This window comes from Macrobrachium nipponense, chromosome 4, assembly GCF_015104395.2.
Source record: "Macrobrachium nipponense isolate FS-2020 chromosome 4, ASM1510439v2, whole genome shotgun sequence".
NCBI classification, from domain to species: domain Eukaryota; kingdom Metazoa; phylum Arthropoda; class Malacostraca; order Decapoda; family Palaemonidae; genus Macrobrachium; species Macrobrachium nipponense.
The window spans coordinates 15,342,944-15,363,832 of NC_061100.1; the positions used below are offsets into that span (position 1 = coordinate 15,342,944).

The 20,889-nt window shown below is 36.5% G+C and overlaps 1 protein-coding gene across 9 annotated transcripts in view; it reads right to left on the minus strand.

Moving 5' to 3' along the window:
- Positions 1–242: 242 nt before the first annotated feature.
- The window catches only part of LOC135210728 (zinc finger protein Xfin-like), an 89,193-nt gene continuing 68,546 nt past the window's right edge, over positions 243–20,889 (minus strand). For 6 of the 9 annotated variants that reach the window (XM_064243544.1, XM_064243547.1, XM_064243545.1 and 3 more), the window contains exons 2-6: positions 18,668–18,852; positions 18,211–18,398; positions 17,632–17,775; positions 15,989–16,171; positions 243–4,706 (exon numbers count right to left, since the gene is read on the minus strand). In XM_064243544.1, coding sequence (XP_064099614.1) covers positions 4,158–4,706; positions 15,989–16,171; positions 17,632–17,775; positions 18,211–18,398; positions 18,668–18,852 — 1,249 coding nt within the window. In that variant the 3' untranslated portion in view covers positions 243–4,157. Of the gene's footprint in view, positions 4,707–15,988; positions 16,172–17,631; positions 17,776–18,210; positions 18,399–18,667; positions 18,856–20,889 lie in introns of all 9 variants that reach the window. The other 3 variants (XM_064243543.1, XM_064243549.1, XM_064243546.1) reach the window with 1 other exon arrangement.

Here is a 20,889-nt window from a genome sequence, read left to right on the forward strand (position 1 = left end):
CATCTTGTGATTGGCTGCCAAATTTGGCAGCTATCCCTCGATTCAACATTGAAAGTTTGGTGCTTTACACATCACTTGAAGGCTATGGAATTGGGTTATAGCCTTCATTTTGCAGTCAGCTTAAACTTACACTCACAAAAGTGGTTCTATACTGGCATATGATAGGAGAAATTAATATACATCCATGTTGCAAAGGTAGACGCACAGTGACTCAAAGGAATGAAGACTCAAAGGACTACAAAACCGATGAAAATATTTATTCACATTCTAACAATAACATCTTTGAACTGACTGATCACATCCTATTAAAAAAATTATGGATTTATAAAAATATATGCATAAAGTGTAGCTTTAATCCTTTACATAACCTCTCATATACTACTTTACTAATTTACAGAAGGCACATGAGAAGTGCTCTACAATATATTGGAATGACTTGTCATGTCTGTATCAAGGATTCTGTACATAAAAGTATAAACTGGAAGTATTAATTTCTTTAAGTTCTTATCAATTAAGTCTTTTTATAGGCACTGAATGTTTCACATGATGTAAAATATGGCAGAAGGAAGCCCCAAAGGAGGAGCAACAAGGAAAACTCTTTATCAAGATAAGTTACTCCAGAGTAATAGAAAAAAAAATTCTCGTCCAAGCTATAACTTCTATTGTAACACTGCTTTTGGATAAAATTTGTGGTTCTGCCAAATACAGTAGTAATAGCAATAAATATTGAAGACAAATTTTAGTAAACAAATATCCTGGTGCTGCCTCAAGGTCACTAGTATTGGTAAAAAGAAAAAAAAAAGAAAGAAAAAAAATGCAATTTCTTGAAGCAATTTTGATTTTTCTCATGGTTTATTCACATTTTCCCATTTATTCCAGGAAACTCATATTTACTCCTCCCATATACTAGAACAGTTACCCAAAACTACAGTCAAGTACTATTAAGATGTCGGATGCTAAGATAATAAAAAGACCCTCCTATCTGGCATTGTATGTTGTCTTTGCCTTTATGGAATATTATGCCATTTTTTTAACACAATGTGCACACCACCTCAGTCAATATACTACAGGGTGACTGAACTATTTATAAATACTACATGTAATAAAGAAACTGCTTAAAAAAATTCTTCAGTAAATGGTACTATGCCTTAATTGTAAGTACAGTACATTGTTATGGAAGCCTTGTACATTGTAGAAGGTATATTATGACCTGTTCATTCCTAATTCAGGATCAAAATAGAAATATATAACTTTAGTCCAAAATGGGTTTTCAAGTGTGTAGCATAATTTTTAAAGTATAAGTGCACCATATCCTATCAACTAAAACTTAATTCATGTAATAAGAATATTAATTTTCATATTCTCTGCACAAACAAAAATAAATATAAATAACAATGGAAATGATTTATGCTGCACAAATGTTGTGGTAATACAGATTTATGAAGAAGATTGCTGTCATCTGTCCATGACCACAGCACTTGTGGAATTGATGAAACTATGCATGGTCAATGAAAGTGAATGAGAAAAGAAATGGGCAACTGAAAGTTAAATATAATACTATAGTTATGAGAAAAAGCTTAATATATATGATACTGTTTGGAAACAAAAATACAAAACTAATGCTTGTAACTCTGTTCAAATAGGAAATATTATCATACAAGATTATCAATGACACAATAATCCACCCCGTCAAGTGATGAAGGCAAATCATCACTAAACAGTATTGTAATCTAGGCCACTAGGTTATACTATACACTATTTGCAATATGGTATCCCCCCAAAAAATACTCTTGTCTTTGATACCAAAATATTGGAAAGCTACGCACAAAGCTTATCCAAGTCTAAAATGTCCAGGCACTAAGTTTATCACTTTATAAATTTCAGAAATGTTAGTTACCAAGCTTTCATCTGTTGTCTATGACGCCACAAAACATTTTTAAAAAAATTTAAATGCTAAGCTTAGCCCGGTACAGTATAAAATGTACAGGCACAAAGTGTATCACTTAGAAAATGAAACTGTTATATCAAACTGGAAATTTGCAAGAAACCAACAAATGCCAATGTAAATGCCCTATATGAAAAACTGATACAACAAAGATATAATGTTTCACTTTTCATTTTCATCAAACTCCATCCAGGATATTTTTTGCAAATTAACATACTGTGATACTTATCAAGTGTTCTATCAACTCTGGTACAGAGGCAATTGGCATTTGCAAAAACTTGAGCACTAAAATGGCAAACCATTATGCTTATATCTTGTTTCCATTCTTGAAATTTATTTTCGCTAAAATATTGTTAAATCTCAAGTTTTATAATAGTACATATATTTTATATATTATAAAATGAAACTTAAAGGACTAGAATGATTTTAATGACCTTTAAGTAAAATAGTGAAATTATTAATATATCAGGATTATTGTTAATAATAACAATGATTAGTTTTTCCAGACCTCTTCGAGTCTTCTCCGCCTAGTTCTCAGAAAAAAACAAAATTAAGACTTTATTTACAAAACCTGCTTTATTTAGAAAAAGTACTATAATGTTACTAAATGAAAATCTTTGCTTTAAGCAAGAATATTTTTCCAGGATTGTTATACTTGGTAACAGTACACATATATAATTTTTTTATTTTGAATATTCTGGCATTATGCCTTTAAAGGCTTAGACTCTTCAGCAGAACAGCCTATAATAAAACTGTTGGTAATAATAAAACTGTGGTAAATACCTGCATGAAAATGAGACTATTTACAATGTGCATTGTGTAGTAAACATATTCTGTGGGAAGATTATAAAAGTAAATTACTAACGTTATAATCTTCATGTTCAGAAGTCACTTCCCTTAAAGTCCAAATGCCTCCAATGAACTTGAAATCTTTCAGTCCCCTACATTTTTTATCACAATGAATAGCAGAATAGCATACTTTATGGGATTTAATGATAATAATAATGTAAATTAAGTTTTAAAAAGTGCAATTTCACGTAGTTTTCACTAGTATATAAAAGGAATAAGATTTCACTTATCCTTGACTCTGGTATAACACACACAGCATAAAACATAACTTTTAGGTTATAACACGCAATGCATAAAACAGTTTTAGGTTATAACACACAATGCATAACACACAGAACTGTCAGGTATAAGTTGTACTATATACTTATTAGTTACATTTGTGCAAGTTGTGCATATCAGAAATTGGCAAAATGGAATGTCTATCGCAACAATAAATTACACAGTGTACAAGACAAAAGTTTCGAGTGTTGCCAGGAAAAAGTTGTGTGGTCTGTGCTAACACTAAGGCACTTGGTATCTTGTAATAAATACAGAAAGACTTCATGCACCTACTGACACCCTTTCTAGCTTAAAAAAAAAACTTGTGTAACAACAGGATTTTAGTAGTTTCTAGCATTTGTAACTAGTTTTTTTCCTTAGAAAACTCATAAATAATGGCTAATTTTCATTCCCCTGTTGAATTTACTAATGCAAGGCATTTCTCCATAATTCTCAAGCCATGAAGTAATGAAAATGACACTGCTTGACATACCTACATGACAATTCTTTTGGGTGACAAAATTCTTTCTAAAGAATGATTTATCAAACCTTACACTGAATAAATAATTGCAAATTATACCATAAATTCAAGGTAAAGTTAAATATAACCACTTGCCAATAATTAAAAAAAAAAAAAAAAAAAAAAAAAAAAAAAAAAAAAAAAAAAAAAAAAAAAAAAAAAAAAAAGTAAGTAAGTCTGATCAACAGGAAAAGAGAATTTCTTCTACAACAGCCTTGAAGACTAAGTACGACAAAGAAAAGTCTGTCAATTATGGGGAAGGCACTATGACCACATGATAATCACTGAAAATAATGCTTCACTAAAAGTGGTAAAATTCCAAATGCATGTTCCAAACCTAAACTCTTAAATTTTGCAGAAACATTAGTACCAGCTGAAACATCACTGTACACTATACTGAATACCCAATGGGAACAGGGGGATCACAGCTGCTGCTTAATCATAAGGTTGTCACAGGTTTCCAGATTGTCTTATTCCTACCCTGGTTATCATACTTATTAGTTAATTAGCTATTTGTAAGGAATTTCAAGTTTTCCTTTCACTAACAGCTTACAAGGACCAAGTATGATGCTATACAAAGTGAACTTAATTAATAGGTCTTAAAATACATTCCCCAATACTAGTAACACCTAGCATATGAGGCATATAGCTTTCACTCTGTGATACCAAAGCAGAGGGTACCTGAGACACTGCTGGTTGGAAATGAGAGTTCACTTGGGAATTCTTTGGAGGTCTGCCTCTTGCCCGTTTGGCAGGAGGCATGATGGAATCTGTTGGAGCACTGTTTGTTTTGTTGGCCAGTACTTGTACATTACTAACTGATCCCACTTGGGAACCCATTTCAGTCTCTGGTTGTTCGGCATTTCCTTCATCTGGCTGGTAGATTTGCTTCCTTATTTGGCTGAGCTTGTCTTCAGCTTCATGACGCCTCAAATGATCTTTAAGTTTATCACCACGGGAGAAATCTTTGCCACAGATTCGACACATAAAAGGTTTCTCTCCTGTATGCATACGACGATGGCGCTTCAAGTGCGATGCCCGGGCAAAGTTCATTTGGCAGAACTCACACTCAAAAGGCCTCTCCCCAGTATGAAGGCGAATGTGATCTCTCAATCCAGACTGACTTTTGAATTCCTGTAAAAGAAATTACAAAGATAATTCAAGTAATTTTATTACCATTGTATCCAGAATTCTATAATATTTTTATTTGTTGGACACACTTGACAGGATGGGAAAATGAGGAACAGTGTATACATATGATTACTGTATAACTAAATTATTAAAGATCAATTCCCAACTTCTTTTAAAGTAAAGACATAAACATTATGTGAATCTTCTTCAGACCTTGAATATTTACATGAAACAGCAGCTAGATACTCCACTTTAATTAAAAGGCAATGGTTTGTATTTCTTTAAGAACAAATACGCTAATTGCTTTAAAGAATGGCTATAGTTGAACTTTTTATCTTTGCCATCTCTAAATACATAAACATTAGTTTTTTTTAAATGAGTTTGTATGCAAAATTTTAACAATATCTTTTGGTATAGTGTGTAACAAAGGATACTGGTTAAATTGTGCATAAAAAAATTAATGTTTATAAATTCACTGATGGTAAAGAATCTGGCATTTACTAAAAATAGTTCAAAAATAAATTTAAGCAATTTGTATTTGTTCTTATACAAATACAAAACATAACCTTACAAACAGGAGTAAACTGTAGCACAAGCTGGATCCAGTTGTGAAAACTTGGTAACAGGTAGTTAACAAGCTGGAACTAGTTGTGGAAAACTTGGTTACTGGTAGTTAACAAGCTGGAACCAGTTGTGGAAAACTTGGTAACAAGGTAATTAACCCTTAAACGCCGGAGCGGTAAATAAAAAAATGACTCCCGTATGCCGGAGGGGTTTGAGAGTGAGCGCGTAAGCGGAAAAAATATTTTTTTCGAAAAATCACAGCGCGCTTAGTTTTCAAGATTAAGAGTTCATTTTTGGCTCCTTTTTTTGTCATTGCTTGAAGTTTAGTATGCAACCATCAGAAATGAAAAAAATTATCATTATCATATATAAATAATGCGATATATGATAGCGCAAAAACGAAATTTCACATATAATTGTATTCAAATCGCGCTGTGCGCAAAACGGTTGAAGGTAACAAGTTACTTTTTTTTCGTTGTAATGTGCACTAAATTGCGATCATTTTGATATATAACACATTGTAAAACGATAAAAGCAACACAGAGAAAATATCACAAAATAATGCATGAATTCGTAACGCGCTTACGTAAACACATTTTTTTCAAAAATTCACCATAAATCTAAATATTGTCCTAGAGACTTCCAATATGTTTCAGAATGAAGACAAATGATTGAATATTACTATACTGTAAGAATATTAGCTTACAAATGCAGTTTTCGACCATATCTGACGAGCTAAAGTTGACCGAATGTCGAATTTTTTATATATAGATTTTTTTATATGCAATTATTTCGGAAATAAGAAAAGCTACAACTTTCAAATATTTTTCGTTTTATTCTACATAAAATTGCGCACATTTTCATATATAAAACTCTATAAAATGCCTAATATGAAACGGAGCAAATATTCCGAGAATGGGACTTAAGCATTTCGGAGATTTGTGGCGGAGAATCCGCGCGCGGAGGGAAGGAAAGTTTTTTTTTAAAATTCACCATAAATCTAAATATTGTGCTAGAGACTTCGAATTTGTTTCACGATGAAGATAAATGACTGAATATTACTAGGACTGTAAGAGTTTTATCTTACAATTGCGTTTTTCGCCATTTCGGTAGAGTCAAATTTGACCGAACGTGGGGTTTTTTTCTATTTATCGTGATTTATATGCAAATATTTCGAAAATGAGAATAGCTACAAACCTTCAAACTATTTATTGTTGTATTATACATGAAATTGCGCACATTTTCATATATAAAACGTTATGTAACGGCTAATTTAAAATGGTGCAAACATTACCAAAATCGCACGTATGATTTTTTCGGAAGAGTTACCGCGCGGACGTAAAGAAAATATTTTTTTCATAAATTCACCATAAATCGAAATATTGTGCTAGAGACTTCCAATTTGTTGCAAAATGAAGGTAAATGCTTGAATATTACTAGAATATAGGCGTTTTAGTTTACAATTGCGTTTTTTGACCATTTCGGTAGAGTCAAAATTGACCGAAGGTTGAAAATTTGTCACTTATCATTTTTTATATGAAAATATTTCAAAATTGATAAAAGCTACAACCATGGGTTGTTTTTAGTTGTATTGTGCATGAAATTGCGCACATTTTCATATATAAAACTTTATGTAACGGCTAATTTAAAATGGTGCAAACATTACCACAATCGCATGTATGATTATTTTCGGAAGAGAGTTACCGCGCGGTTTACGTAAGGAAAAAGTTTTTTCATAAATTCACCATAAATCGAAATATTGTGCTAGAGACTTCCAATTAGTTGCAAAATTAAGTTAAATGATTGAATATTACTAAAATATAAGAGTTTTAGCTTACAATTGCGTTTTTCGACCATTTCGGTAGAGTCAAAGTTGACCGAAGGTTGAAATTTTGGCACTTATCGTTATTTATATGAAAATATCTTAAAACTGATAAAAGCTACAATCATGAGTATTTTTTTGTTGTATTCTACATAAAAATGCGCACATTTTCATATATAATACTCTATGTAACGGCTAATTTAAAATGGTACAAAAATTATGTCAAAGTGACGAAATAATTTCAGAGATGTGTCACAGATACTTTTTAGTGCGGCAAGAAAGAAATTCGCGCTTGCGTACCTGCGTAACGATTGTAAACAAAACAACACCTTGATCCGTGAACTCCCAGCATCCCCCAAGGCGCGTGATTCAAGAGTTTTCGGCTGGTAGGCCTAAAAGTATTTTTCCGCGAATTTTTAAAAAAACTTTGTATGTCGACGTAAAATACGTCCAGTCGGCACCCGAGAGACAAAAAATGTCGACGTAAAATACGTCCAGTCGGCGTTTAAGGGTTAACAGATGGAGATAAGGGGTGGGTGGAGGAGGCATCCGTCACTCACCACCAACCATCCCACTCTCTTAGTTGCCATGGAGAACAGATGCGTATCTGTGTGCTCTTCTATCTTTACTTGGCTCTTGGAAATGTTGGGTAGTTGGATGATTATTTATTCATAACACCCTCAATTGTGTTTACAGGCGGTCCCCGGGTTACGACGGTTCCGGCTTACGACGTTCCGAGGTTACGACGCTTTTTCTTAAATATTCAATGGAAAAATCCGTCCTGGGTTACGACGCTTGTTCCGAGGTTACGACGCTGACGCTTCCGACGCTCCGAGTTAACGACGCTTTTAAAAAACGCATACTATGATAAAAATCCTTTATAGTTTAGCACAGTATATTAATAAAAAAATAAGTTTCTGGTTAGATTACAACAAAATTTTGAGGATTATGATGATTTTCGACACTTTTTATGTTGTATTTTTCTATGTTTTTTAGTGACGCCTCATATGCGGAACTAGTTTCCGAGCGAATGAATACATACTAGTTTACATATAACAGTCCAAAAGCGCAAATAATGAAAAAATCATTGCTTGTTTCCAGTAATAATAACAAAACAAAGTTTCTGGTTAGATTACAACGCAAATTCCAAGTATCCAAAAGAGAGACATTATCCAGTAATTTGATCAGAGAGAGAGAGAGAGAGAGAGAGAGAGAGGATGAGAGAGAGAGAGAGAGAGAGAGAGAGAGAGAGGCGTCTTCCGACGCTCCGAGTTAACGACGCTTTTAAAAAACGCATACTATGATAAAAATCCCTTATAGTTTAGCACAGTATAATAAAAAATAAGTAAAGTGGTTAGATTACAACAAAAATTTTGAGATTATGATGATTTTCGACACTTTTTATGTTGTATTTTTCTATGTTTTTTAGTGACGCCTCATATGCGGAACTAGTTTCCGAGCGAATGAATACATACTAGTTTACATATAACAGTCCAAAAGCGCAAATAATGAAAAAATCATTGCTTGTTTCCAGTAATAAAATAAACAAACGAAGTTTCTGGTTAGATTACAACGCAAATTCCAAGTATTCCAAAGAGAGACATTTATCCAGTAATTTGATCAGAGAGAGAGAGAGAGAGAGAGAGAGAGAGAGAGAGGAGAGAGAGAGAGAGAGAGAGCAGAGAGAGAGAGAGAGAGAGAGGCGTCTTCCGACGCTCCGAGTTAAGGACAGAGAAGTGTCGTTCGTAAACGGCCTCTGACTCATGCCAGTAAATGTTTTGTTGATACAGAATATAAGCCTATTTAAAGATACGTTTACTTTAATTAGTCTATATGATACGTAAATAGTAATCAACTGTTCTTGTAGCCCTCAATATTTGGCAAAATCGAAGTATCCAAAGAGAGACATTATCCAGTACGTAATTTGATCAGAGAGAGAGAGAGAGAGAGAGAGAGAGAGAGAGAGAGATGAGAGAGAGAGAGAGAGAGAGAGAGAGAGACGCTTTGGCAACAATGGTCTCGGGGGTTTTTATAGCTTCCTTCTGCTTGATGATCGTGGATATTGTAGAAGGATTTCGACCATACTCGTTTGCCAAATCGACGATACGAACGCCACGTTCATGCTTTGCTATAATTTCATGTTTTGCTTCCATCGAAATCATTTTCTTGGGTCTTATCACCTGCTTTGTCTTTAGCTTTGAGACCCATGGTTAATAATACAAAATAGACAAAATAACACGAAAAAATAGGCGCAAATACAACGAACTAAACAACGACGTGTTAACATGCAGCACCAACAAACAAACAGACTGAACGCCATTTATCGGTCGCCTATACAACTAACACTCATCGCAAAAATCGTATCTCAAATATTTGTTGTATAATCAAAGCTTGTATTTTCGCAAATTTTCTGTTATATCTCAAAACTTCGTATATTAGGGCAATCGTATGTCAAGTTTCCAATGTAATTTGATCAGAGAGAGAGAGAGAAGGTAGAGAGCATAGCGAGAGAGAGAAGAGAAGAGAGAGAGAGAGAGAGACGCTTTAGCAACAATGGTCTCGGGGATTGACGTAACGTTTATTTTCTGAACAGATAGGACAGAGAAGTGTTCGTTTCATTAAACGGCCTCTGACTCATGGCAGGAAATGTTTTGTTGATACTAATATATAAGCCTATTTAAAGATACATTTACTTTAATTAGTCTATATGATACGTAAATAGTAATCAGCTGTTCTTGTAGCCCTCAAGATTTTGCAAAATCACTCAGGTTGTACATAAAAACTTCAAGAATGTAGTGTCACCAGAGGATTACAATAGTTTTTACCTTCAAGAACCAGCATTCTTTTATGAAAATAACTCCAGGTTGTACATAAAACTACAGGAAACAACATGTAGTGTAACCAAAGGATTACAAGTAAGGTTTTTATAACTTTTTATTAGTTTAAGACATATTTCCAAGCCGTCGTTTCCCGGTCTTAAACGAACGATTTTCGGCTTACGACGCGTCTCAAGAACGGAACCCCCGTCGTAACCCGGGGACTGCCTATTATACTATTTTGTTGGTATGCTGCTTGTTTATGTATTATCCTTATACAGAAAATACATGCACATCATCTTGGCAAGGGACCTGGCTACCCATGTGGGAGGTTTGTCACTTGTGTTGACTGACCATTGCTCTTATTGTGCTGCCTGTACAGCAAGTCCTGTTTTGGTTGAGTAAGAAGAAAGATTAGTATCACACATCAGCTTGCCAAGGGCCTCCAATGCCTCCAACCCTTCAAATTCACTCTTTCTTTCCTAAGTTCAAGTAACACAAGATTATTTTGCTTATCCCTGAGTGAAATAACCTTGGAGAGGAGACCTCAGCTTCCTACCAGCTTATTGATAGTCTTGTCTACAGTACTCGACCTGGCCTTATCTCTCCAGTCTACCATTATGGCATTTTTTCAACCCTTCCCTATAACAAACAGTTCATGAAAGACACTTGGCGTCACATCTGGCAAGCGAGTACACCTGCGTCAAGAAACGGGAACAGCCGTTTTTCAGTTGACACTTTGTTCCCTCACTTGGAAAGTGATCGTTGTGCTGCGGGCCACATGGCATTTTCCGCACGTGTTTTTGTGGTTCCTCCCCATTTGTGACATTATGGGCAAGAACACTCATCACAAGGAACCATTACACAAATTATTGCATTGTGAGATGCAGGCTACCAAGCCAAATAAATGACTCAGCTAACAGGTGTGAGTGATAGTTCTGTTGGGTGGTGGTTAGCCCGGAATGATGAGGAAGTGTCTGGACTTTACTGGTTCAGAAAACGAGCACCGGAAGGCCTACGGCAACAGAAAAATGGTTTCTAGCATCCTAAAACATGCCATTGAAGCTAATCCTCGTATTAGTGTTACATAGCAGTCTTTTTTTTTTCTTCCTAGGCCTTCCAGTGTGTTTTTTCTGAACCTGTAAAAGTCCCGACGCTTTCTTACAATTCCGGGCTAACCACCTTCAACAAAACTATCACTCATACCTGTTAACAGAGCTATTTCTTTGGTCTGGTGGCCTTCATCCTTAAATGCAATAATCTGTGCAATGGTTTCTTAGGGAAGATGGGTGTTCTGCCCATAATGTCACAAATCAGGAGAAATCACAAAAACGTGCGGAAAATGCCACGTGGCCTGCAGCACAACAATCAATTTCCACCCACACCGGAAACAAAGCGGCAACTGGAAAATGGCTGCCACCCCTGCTTCTCAATGTGGGAGGTATACTCGGTTGCCAAGCTTATTGCATGAACAGTTTACTATGAAAAAAAGCCATAACATTATTAGACTGGAGAGAGAAAACCCGTCTACCTTTTTGTTGAGTACTGTACACAGATGTCTTTCAGGAATGGTTCAGAGGGCTGGCCCTCAGTCAAGTTACAGTGGTCTTAGTTGATGATGATATGGAGGTGGTGAACACCCTGATCTGTGCATCAGGGAGATTCCTCACTTCCATCAGATCAAGCAACTTCTTCCTCCGTGATTACTGTGTCGGAAGAGATAACATGAGCCAGAGGATGCAAAGGCTACTCTATTGGCTTTTGAAGTGTCAGTCCATACCACTCTGTTGCATAGGTTACTGATCATTCCTTGCTTGTCCTAAGGTTGGACAAGCTAATGGTCCTTTTAACTCCAAGAAGAGTTGCTTGGCACAGCAAAGGCTACTTTAAGAGGCTACTGACATCAGGAGATAAGGTACTAACCTTCCTGGTACACCAGCAAGCTAATTAGTGGACAAACTTTTTCTTCAAGAGAAAAGTGATTGTCTCCCTTTCTCACGGTCTCACGGTCTCATGGTAAGTTTGAGTATCATATGCAAGTAGCCTTTGGTTGCAGAATACTTTAGTATTGAGCTCATCGCTACCTTTCTTAAGAATAGTGTGGAGACCACGCTTGAGCATGAAAATCTAGGAATCCCAAATCTCTCATCATCTGCACCTTTAAACCTTCAGTTATGAAGGTAATTTCTGGAAAACTTGTGGGATTAACAAAGCCTTCTACAGCTGGTTCTATTACAATTGCCTTATTGTTTTGCACAAATCTCTGGCCCTTTTGGCAGAGGTGGAAGTGATGATGGAGAAAAGTGCCAAAGAAGTCATGAACACCAGCCTCTGGGGTTCTACAATAGCTTTTCTAGATGACTGGAGTTTGCATTATGGATGTATTTAAGATGAGGAAAGCACACATTGTGTTGTAATTCATCAGAGAGGTAGACTTCATCCTTTCAATAAATCTGAAGGATACACATTTTCAAGTAAAGTAACCATTCAATTTTAAGAGCTCTCAAAAGTAACTTTGCTATGTCTATGGCAAAACAATCTACCAGTTCAAGGCATTATGCTTTGGACTGGCGATGGCTTGGGTCCACTTCAAGGGTATTCATTCACTTGTGGTTCCTTTATGATTGGTTAGTCCTAGCATCCTTTAAGAGTGACTCCTTCAGGACAAAAGTGGCCTTCTTGCCTTTTGTTAGTAGATGAGGACTGATCAATTGGGAGAAGCTCGGTTTTGTACCCAACCAGCAGGCAAAGTATTGGGCAAGCTCAGATCTGGCAACATGTGGACTCCCGAGTTAGCCAAGTGCAGGCAACATGTGGACTCCCGAGTTAGCCAAGTGCAGGGAGGTAGTACCTGGTTGCTGTCCTGGCATGAACAACCAGCTCAGCTTTGGCAGGCTGTAGGTAATCTACAATCTATGGAGAAGATTGTGCCTCTCAGGTAAGTAACGGTTGCTTCAGTGCCAACTAAAGTTGTTCTGGAGTGGCTTTTCGGATCCAACTAGGCCTGGTAGACAGATGACAGAAGCCTCTCTGCCTTGGGAAATTATTCAGTTTTCAAATACATCATGCAGTAGCTAATGTCAATAAATTGAGGGAAAGGGTCTTACTGTTCCAGGAAGCCAAAACAATTTTATTTGTAGTTCAACTCGGTCATCAGGTTGAAGGGAGGGAATGGTCTCTACGCCCCTAGTTTTTTGAGCTATGGGGCCTCCTATGCTCAAAATTCTGCTTTCCATTAGTGGATTGATCCCCAGGAAGTGATAGAAAATTCTTTTCCAACAACTCAAGGACCACCTAAACATTTGTGCAGTTTTACCATTAAGACTTCATCAAATGGAGTATACAGAGTTTGTCTCCAGCGGTCTTTATATGACTGGCAGCGAGCAGTGGTTCCAATCTGCTGTTTCTTCAGGTTCCTGTAGATTCCATGAGAGCTACCCGCTGCCCTTGTACCATCTTTACAGAGTGGACGCACAGAAGTGGATGCACAGAGTGGATGCACAGAGTGGATGCACAGAAGCTCTCCGAGTGTTGGGGAGTCTATAGGCATACCAAGGGTAGCAACCTTTGGCAGGCTTTGTCCCTCTGCATGTCTTTCCGCATCCCAGTGTCAACCACTTCTGTGATGTCATCTCAACTGTCATTGGCTCTCCATGCACCGTGCTGTCACCATTCGTGTCATGTCCATCACCTTCCATCCCTGGATCTTCTAGTCTGCCTCCTTCAACTCTCGTTCAGGCTCTCTGGCAGAATAGGTGTTTTTCTGTAGTAAGGCAGTACAGAGTTGCTGGGTGGGGGGGAGACAACGTAGGTCTCCTTACTTGTCTTCGTTGCCTGTTCTGTCCATCCCTGTCAGATGTTGGAAGAAAAGGGACTTCATAGCTCCTCCGAGCAAGAGCATTCCCAGGCCCTCCTCTTCCGGTTCTCATTTTCTCTTCTCTTGCAGCTGATCCTTGTTCATCCACACACATCCACGTTGAACCTGTTCCTGCTTCATCTAGCTGTTTCAAGCCATTCCTCCTCCAAGTGGCACAGCAACGTTTCTTCTACCTTGGCTAAAAAACCTCGCCCAGTTCCTGATTCCTGTGCTGCAGTACCCATGTCCAAGAAGTGTCCTCTTAAGATCCCCAAATCCACAGATCAGTCTTCTCCATATGAGATTTCATCTGCTTGTTTTGTTCTTGACAAGTCTTTTCCAGGGCTGTAAAAAGGATGATAAGGCTCCCATCAAGAAGGGCCTGTGAACTGCACTCTTAAATCACACGGCCGCAACCGTTCTAAATATAATGGGAGCCCTGCACGGTCATATAACTAATTACGACATTTATCTCCCTAACATAGTTCTTGCTCCCATTCTCTCAGACATAATCTGGATCAGAACAAGATTCCTTCTCATTCTACAGATCTTCAGGCCCCCAAGAAAGTCTTGAGCCCTAAGCAAGCCCATGCTCCATTGGTGAATAAAGACTGACTTCCTCTTGACTTGATTGACAGGCCAGGCCACGATTCCCATGGCAAGGAGGTAGAAGACGCAGACAATAGTTTACGATGACTTACGCTGAGGTCGAACTCATTCACGGGTATAACGACCTAGCTGAGGAGACTGTAGCAACAATTTCAGATTTCCCTGGATACTGAAACCCTGCTTGGGCTTAAGAAAGAAGCAAAGACATCTTTAGGTTTATCATACTCTCATCATGCAGTTCTCCTTCAAGTGAATTCCGGAGATGACAATTTACTTCATCACAATAGGTCCTAAGGTTGCATTACAACCAAGGCAATTCAATCGAGACGTGATTTGTCTAGGTCTAGACATATCTTTGGACCAAATTAAGGTGGAGGGTCCATCCTTCACCTATCAGGAGACAGCTACTGTGGAGATAGCCGCTTAGTGACCATTCCAGGTCGTTCTTCGTTACCTGTCATTCCTAGAAAAGCTTGTTCCTCACAGACATCACCTTTGGTCTCTTCAATGGAGACTAAGGGAGTTTTGGTCCCCTTCAAGGGATTCTTCCTTTCTTCGAGTTCCTCTCTCAACAGAAGTGAGACAAGACTTAGCATTGTGGCTAGACAGCAGGAACTTGACCAAAATTTCCTTTCACTTAACATTTCAAGTACACATAGTATAAATAAATATGTAATCTGATTTAAATTATGAAATAAAAATAATCCTCAAAGACATGTTCTAGACAGCACACGATCCATATCAACAATAAATGCTCTCACCAGAAAATAACCCTCTGATACCATAAAGTAAAGGCATGGTTTGTACTTGCAGATTGTAATTACTGTATATAAAAATATTTAAAACATTTTGTTTTAGATGATACCATGGTTTGTACTTGCAAGTTGTAACTTCTGTACATAAAAATATATGAAACATATTTTGTTTTAAAGATACCGATCAATTCAAAAGCAACAGAGGGTGAGAGCATCTTTCTATCCTTGGAAGACTATTTTTGTATATTGTAAGTCAGTTGCAGCAGCAGATGTACTATTATTATTATTATTAATAGGTGTTAGTTTTTCCAGACCTCTGAGTCTCAAGTAGACTCTTCTCGGGCTGGTTCTCAGGGATGATGTACTGCAAGTATAGTTGATGTAAAATTAAATCTAGGAAACATAAAAGTTTTACTATAGGAACTTTAAAACATCAGCTGTGTGGTTTAGAGCACTTCACTGTATGTAATAAATTCTTGGTTTTATGGTTTGCAACCATGGGCCAACGAATTTATTATTGAAAAAAAAAAATTCCCTTTCGGTTAACATATATGAAAATATATTAATTCTGAGGTAGAGAGAATTAGATATTAGACACTTGTAGCTTAATGCATATAGTAGTATATGAATCACGGTAATGCGATAAGACTCATTATTAATACAAGAATAACCAGTATATTATGTTTAACACTTGTTTCGCATAGCACACAGCACACATGTAAGTGTAATAAATCTGAAAACTGGATTAGTACTCAAATTGATGAAAAAATCAGAATGAGTCAAGATTCCTATGTGCTTTACTTCCAACAATGATGTTTCAAAATACTATTTAGTACTTCCTAATGTTCAATTGTCACACCTACCTTCTTACATAGTGGACAAGGCATGGATGCACTCTGTATTGCTTGCTGCAGATAAAAATTGAGATCAATCCTTCCATCTGGTGTTATGTCAGCTGTGACATCAGCAGATGCCTCTGCAGTTTCAAGAGGCTCTTCTTTAACAGTAAATTCAGCCTTCACATTGACGGCCTGACCATGTTCAGTCTGCAGGATAAAATTTCATATGATGATAAATATCTTTACAGTCAATTGAAGTATGCAAGGAATTATATATTCAAATGCTCAAAATACAGTACATTTTATAAAAATTTTAAGCTGAATCTGTGGGATCAAAGAAATTTCTCATATAGTGAGTCTCACTATTAATGTATTCTGGTAATAAGCTTACATGAGGATGCCATGTGTATTTCCCTTGCTAATTGGTGATATTACTGTTATAAACTTTACACTTTAAAAGTTAAAGCTGGTCAGGTTGGTTCATATGATATACAAAAGAATAAGTTCAACAGTAACAACAGCTGTGGCAAACCAGGAATGTTTGGCATTAAACAGTATATTTACACCAATGATTGGAACTTGACCCATTTCTGTTTGTACTTAACTTGGATATATTGTGTGAAGGGATCAGTACAAATGAAAATCTACAGGAACTGTTATAGATGATGTAGAGATTAAGGCAAAGAATGAAAAAAGAATTGTAGAGAATGGTTAGAAAGTGGTAGGAATCTCTTGAATGGCTTGTTATTAAGGTTAATGTGGGTAAAACTGAGGTCCAGAAAGTAGGGAAGTCAGGTTATTTATACAAGATAGAAGAGGCCTAGATTTGCAAGAGGTAGAGAATTTAAAATACTTAGCATCTACTTTCACCCAAGGTGTGAAACAGAGTTAAAAGTAGATAAGAGCGACTCTGGGGAAATGGAGGGAAAACGGCAGGGGTAATATGTGATAAAAGAATGCCAACTAAAATGAAAATTAATATCTACTGCACTGTAACCAAACCAATTCAGAAAAAAGGGCATTAAGAAGGAAGGTGGAACAAAAGCTAGAAAGAACAGAAGTGAGGATTGTGAGGCTGATTTTGTGATCTTGCTGCATGAGAGGCTGGAAAAGCAAGAAATTGTGGATACCAGGGAAGTACAGATTACTGATATGATTAAGTCAAAACTGAAATTGTATGAGCATGTGTTAAGAATGAGTGAAGGAAGGAACCTGTTAGGGATACCTCAAGAGTGAGGGAAAAGATTAAATGAGATGATAAAGTGAAGGAGAATTTGGAGATTTCAATAGAGGAAGATGCTTTTGACAGAAATAACTGCCAAAGACACATCAGCTTAGGAATAGAAGTAGAGGTGAAGATATTTCCTGTATATCATGCCAAATTCTGTGTTTAATTTATCCAATTAAACTTCAATAAGTTAGGAATTTTGACTGGTCTGGTTATATCACTTACTTCTACACACACTTTGACAAAGGTTTACAGGATTTTAATTTGGTCATTTCAAGGTCGTTATGAAAGTGATTAAAAACTTTGCACCAACCATTTTTAACAACTCAAAAGAAAGCCTGTCATTCAAAGAACAATCTAAAGCCTGTGGGAATATTTCAAGAACCAAACTCATGGACATAAAACTGATATTTTCTAACAATGGTCACGAGTACCGTACCGTTCCATCCTCCTCCTCCTCTTCCTCTTCAACCAACTCCTCTTCCTCATTGTTGTTGTTTCCATTTATGACTTGACTGATGTCATCACCAGCTTCACTGCCAGAGGTAGAAGTGTCAGACTTGCTTGGAGAAGAATCGACAAGCTGAGGAAATTCAAAACCATAATCAAAACATGTACGTATGAAGTATAAGGACATTTATTTTGGGAGACAAGACTTAATCATGAGGCAATGACAACTGATGATACTGGTTTTACAACTTTTTAAAATGACAAGGAATACGGTCTAAAATTTGCAACCAACTATGGTATGCGATAATGTGAAAATAATTAACAGACATCACAAATGTACATCAAGCTACATGGCACAGATCCTTTTAGTACATCAAATGTTTAAAGTTAACAAGAGAAAACAAATTAGACAATACAACATATATAACATTTCTCTTGAAATAGAAAAACTGAGCAAGTATAGCATTTGTATATACATACACAATCTGAAACATCTGGAAAACAAAACTCAACCATTGCCCACTTGTATTATCAACACACATTTACGCAATACTGTACATACACTTACTCTATCCCCTTCTTCTAAGCCAAGAACATGAAGATGCTTGGCAGTATTTAGAAATGATGCAATATGTTGCTGATGCACATCCACCTGACCACGATATATGAACGACACAAGATAAACCATATCCTGGACGGGGACATCAGGGAGGAGGAGGGGAGCATCAGTATCAGGACAAGCAGCCAACACAACCGCTGAAACAAACATAAAATAATCAGGATGGATTGACACTAGAGAAACAGAGCTAAATATATCTAGCCCACATCCACTCCTAAACCACAATACATAGTTGTACTGATTTATTTCCATAATAAAAACTATCAAAGCTTGAGCTGCAACTTCCACAAATGTATATTACAGTTTTATAATTTGTAAAAATAAATTTGCAACATAATTTGACTTCGTGTCAAAGCTCAAACAAATGGAAAACATAAAAGCTAAAATCAATGGGTAGAATAATTACCTAAGTAAGGAGAACAGAGGGAAAGAATGGCCCTATGTGCTCTGACAATGCCACCGTCACACACGAGCGATACATCTGTGTAGGCACGTCCATGGTGAAGTTCTGAGAGCATCCCAGTGAAGGTGGTTGAGTGAGAGTGCCATCTCAAATGGAGCTGTTGGCCCTCGGGCGTTGTTTCACCCATGCTGCTGAAAGGAAATTCGTTACTGCTATGACAAAAAATTTTTATTTTTTATTTTATTATTTTTTTTTCCAAAGGAAATTCTGGTCTCCTAAATTTTCATTGAGGGCCTGTAGAAAAAAAAAGGGGGGCCAACAGTTTCTGATCATTACACAAGACAAACCTCAGAGACACTTATGTAATGCTTACAATACTGCAGAGACATTTGCAACATTCTGTTTGGTTGAAAAGTTCTGACCAAATCAGTCTTTCTTGGATATGGCTGATAGCAAGAGGACTTATTTTGCATAATAAAAGTTAATATAATTTACTACTGGGAAAATGCTTGCTACAATATCATGTGACTCTACAAGAAGAGGGAAATGTCATGGTTTAAAATCAAAATGTTAAAGGGAAGATATAATGCTGAACTTCAAAACCACACAATAAAAAACTTTATTGCTGAACTTCGAAACCACACAATAAAAAACTTTATAACAAGGTGATCATCTACAACCCAAATTCACTGCATGGCCATGTCAAAAAACACTTCTGTGGTCCAAAGCCACAGCTACTTGAAGAATAATCCACCTGTCAATGCTAAACTTAATGCTTTACTGCTCTAGGGTGAGGGATAACCTCCTTTGGAGTTTTCACATCTTCTGCAAAGACTTAGAATTTGTCAAGCAAAGTGTGGAAGCTGGGGCTGCTCCATTTGAAGGAATGCATTCCACTGCAGGGAGTCCACAAGAATGGTTTGTGGCAACTTGGGGGTAAAAGCCCCTGCTAAGTAAGAATGCTAAAGTTATGTTTTATAATGTAATAATAAAAACCTCAGTATATGGAACTACATAGACTTGTATTTGTCAAAATTGCAGTTTCTTAAAGAGTTCTAAACCCCTAGGGCCAATTATAAATTCAGGAATTTAAACAGAGGTTTCTTCTTTTCTTTGAAATTAAACAATTTATACTGTATTTCCATTTTCGGTAAATTTACAATAATCTGCTGTAATACAGAACAGTTCTAGCTGTAAAAAGACAATGAATGTGTACCATAATACATCACAAATTTAAATTTCTTACTTCCACTTACTGTATTAAGGTAGAAAACCATCCTCGAGTCCTAAACTCTTAATTTCAATCAATCTGGTTTCTGTACTTGACATTTCCTCTAAAAAAATTCCAACTCTTCCATTATCTACAGGTGTATTTTTTTTTGTCTACAATAATTTTTTTCACAATTTCCTTTGTAGCTATTTGCAACTGAATTCAGCTACCTAGTAATTCATTAAAGGATGGAGGGAGGAACTTGTTAGAACAAACTTCCTTTTTGTGTTAAGACAGCAAATGCAGGGAACTTGATTTGAAGCTGTCAATGCACCTGCAATACCTTTCTTCTAGGCATGAGTTAAGTACGGGTAAAAATTTTTTTTATATTAATAAAAGTCAATATTCACACAGTCATCTATGACTAAGTCATACAAAACTTTCAAAAGGCATTTGTCAATAAAAGACTAATCTGAGGTGCAAACATTTATGATTGTCCTAAGTTTCTTAAAGATTCCAAAGGTGAGAGACTAACAAAATTACATTTTGTTTTAGAATTAAATTCTAAGTACAGTTCTTATATTTTGCCACAAGAGTAGCCAGACAAACGACAATGTTTACACAAATGTAAGTACAGGCACTATAGTCTGTTAGTTTCCTGAACTGACAGTAAACAGCAACATCCCATATCAATGAATGATTAGACAAGTTATAAACTGGTGTATTAGAATTGTAACTTCTAAAGGGTGTTGAACAGCTTAAGCTTCCACCAATCACGATTGGCCGCATGATATTGCTTACGATATATTTTTACAAAACCTAACATTGTGCATGTTGCAACCCTACAGTTTTAAGTGCTTATGTGCTATGTCCTTTTCTCGCACATCTCCAAACATATTCTTGAAATATTTAACTGGTTTTATGCCAGCACATATCCTTGCTCCGTGAGTAGCACGTAAAAGTGGGAAGAGGTTAACGGTGCAATTAGTTTTCAGTACATGTGGAAGTTGGCTAA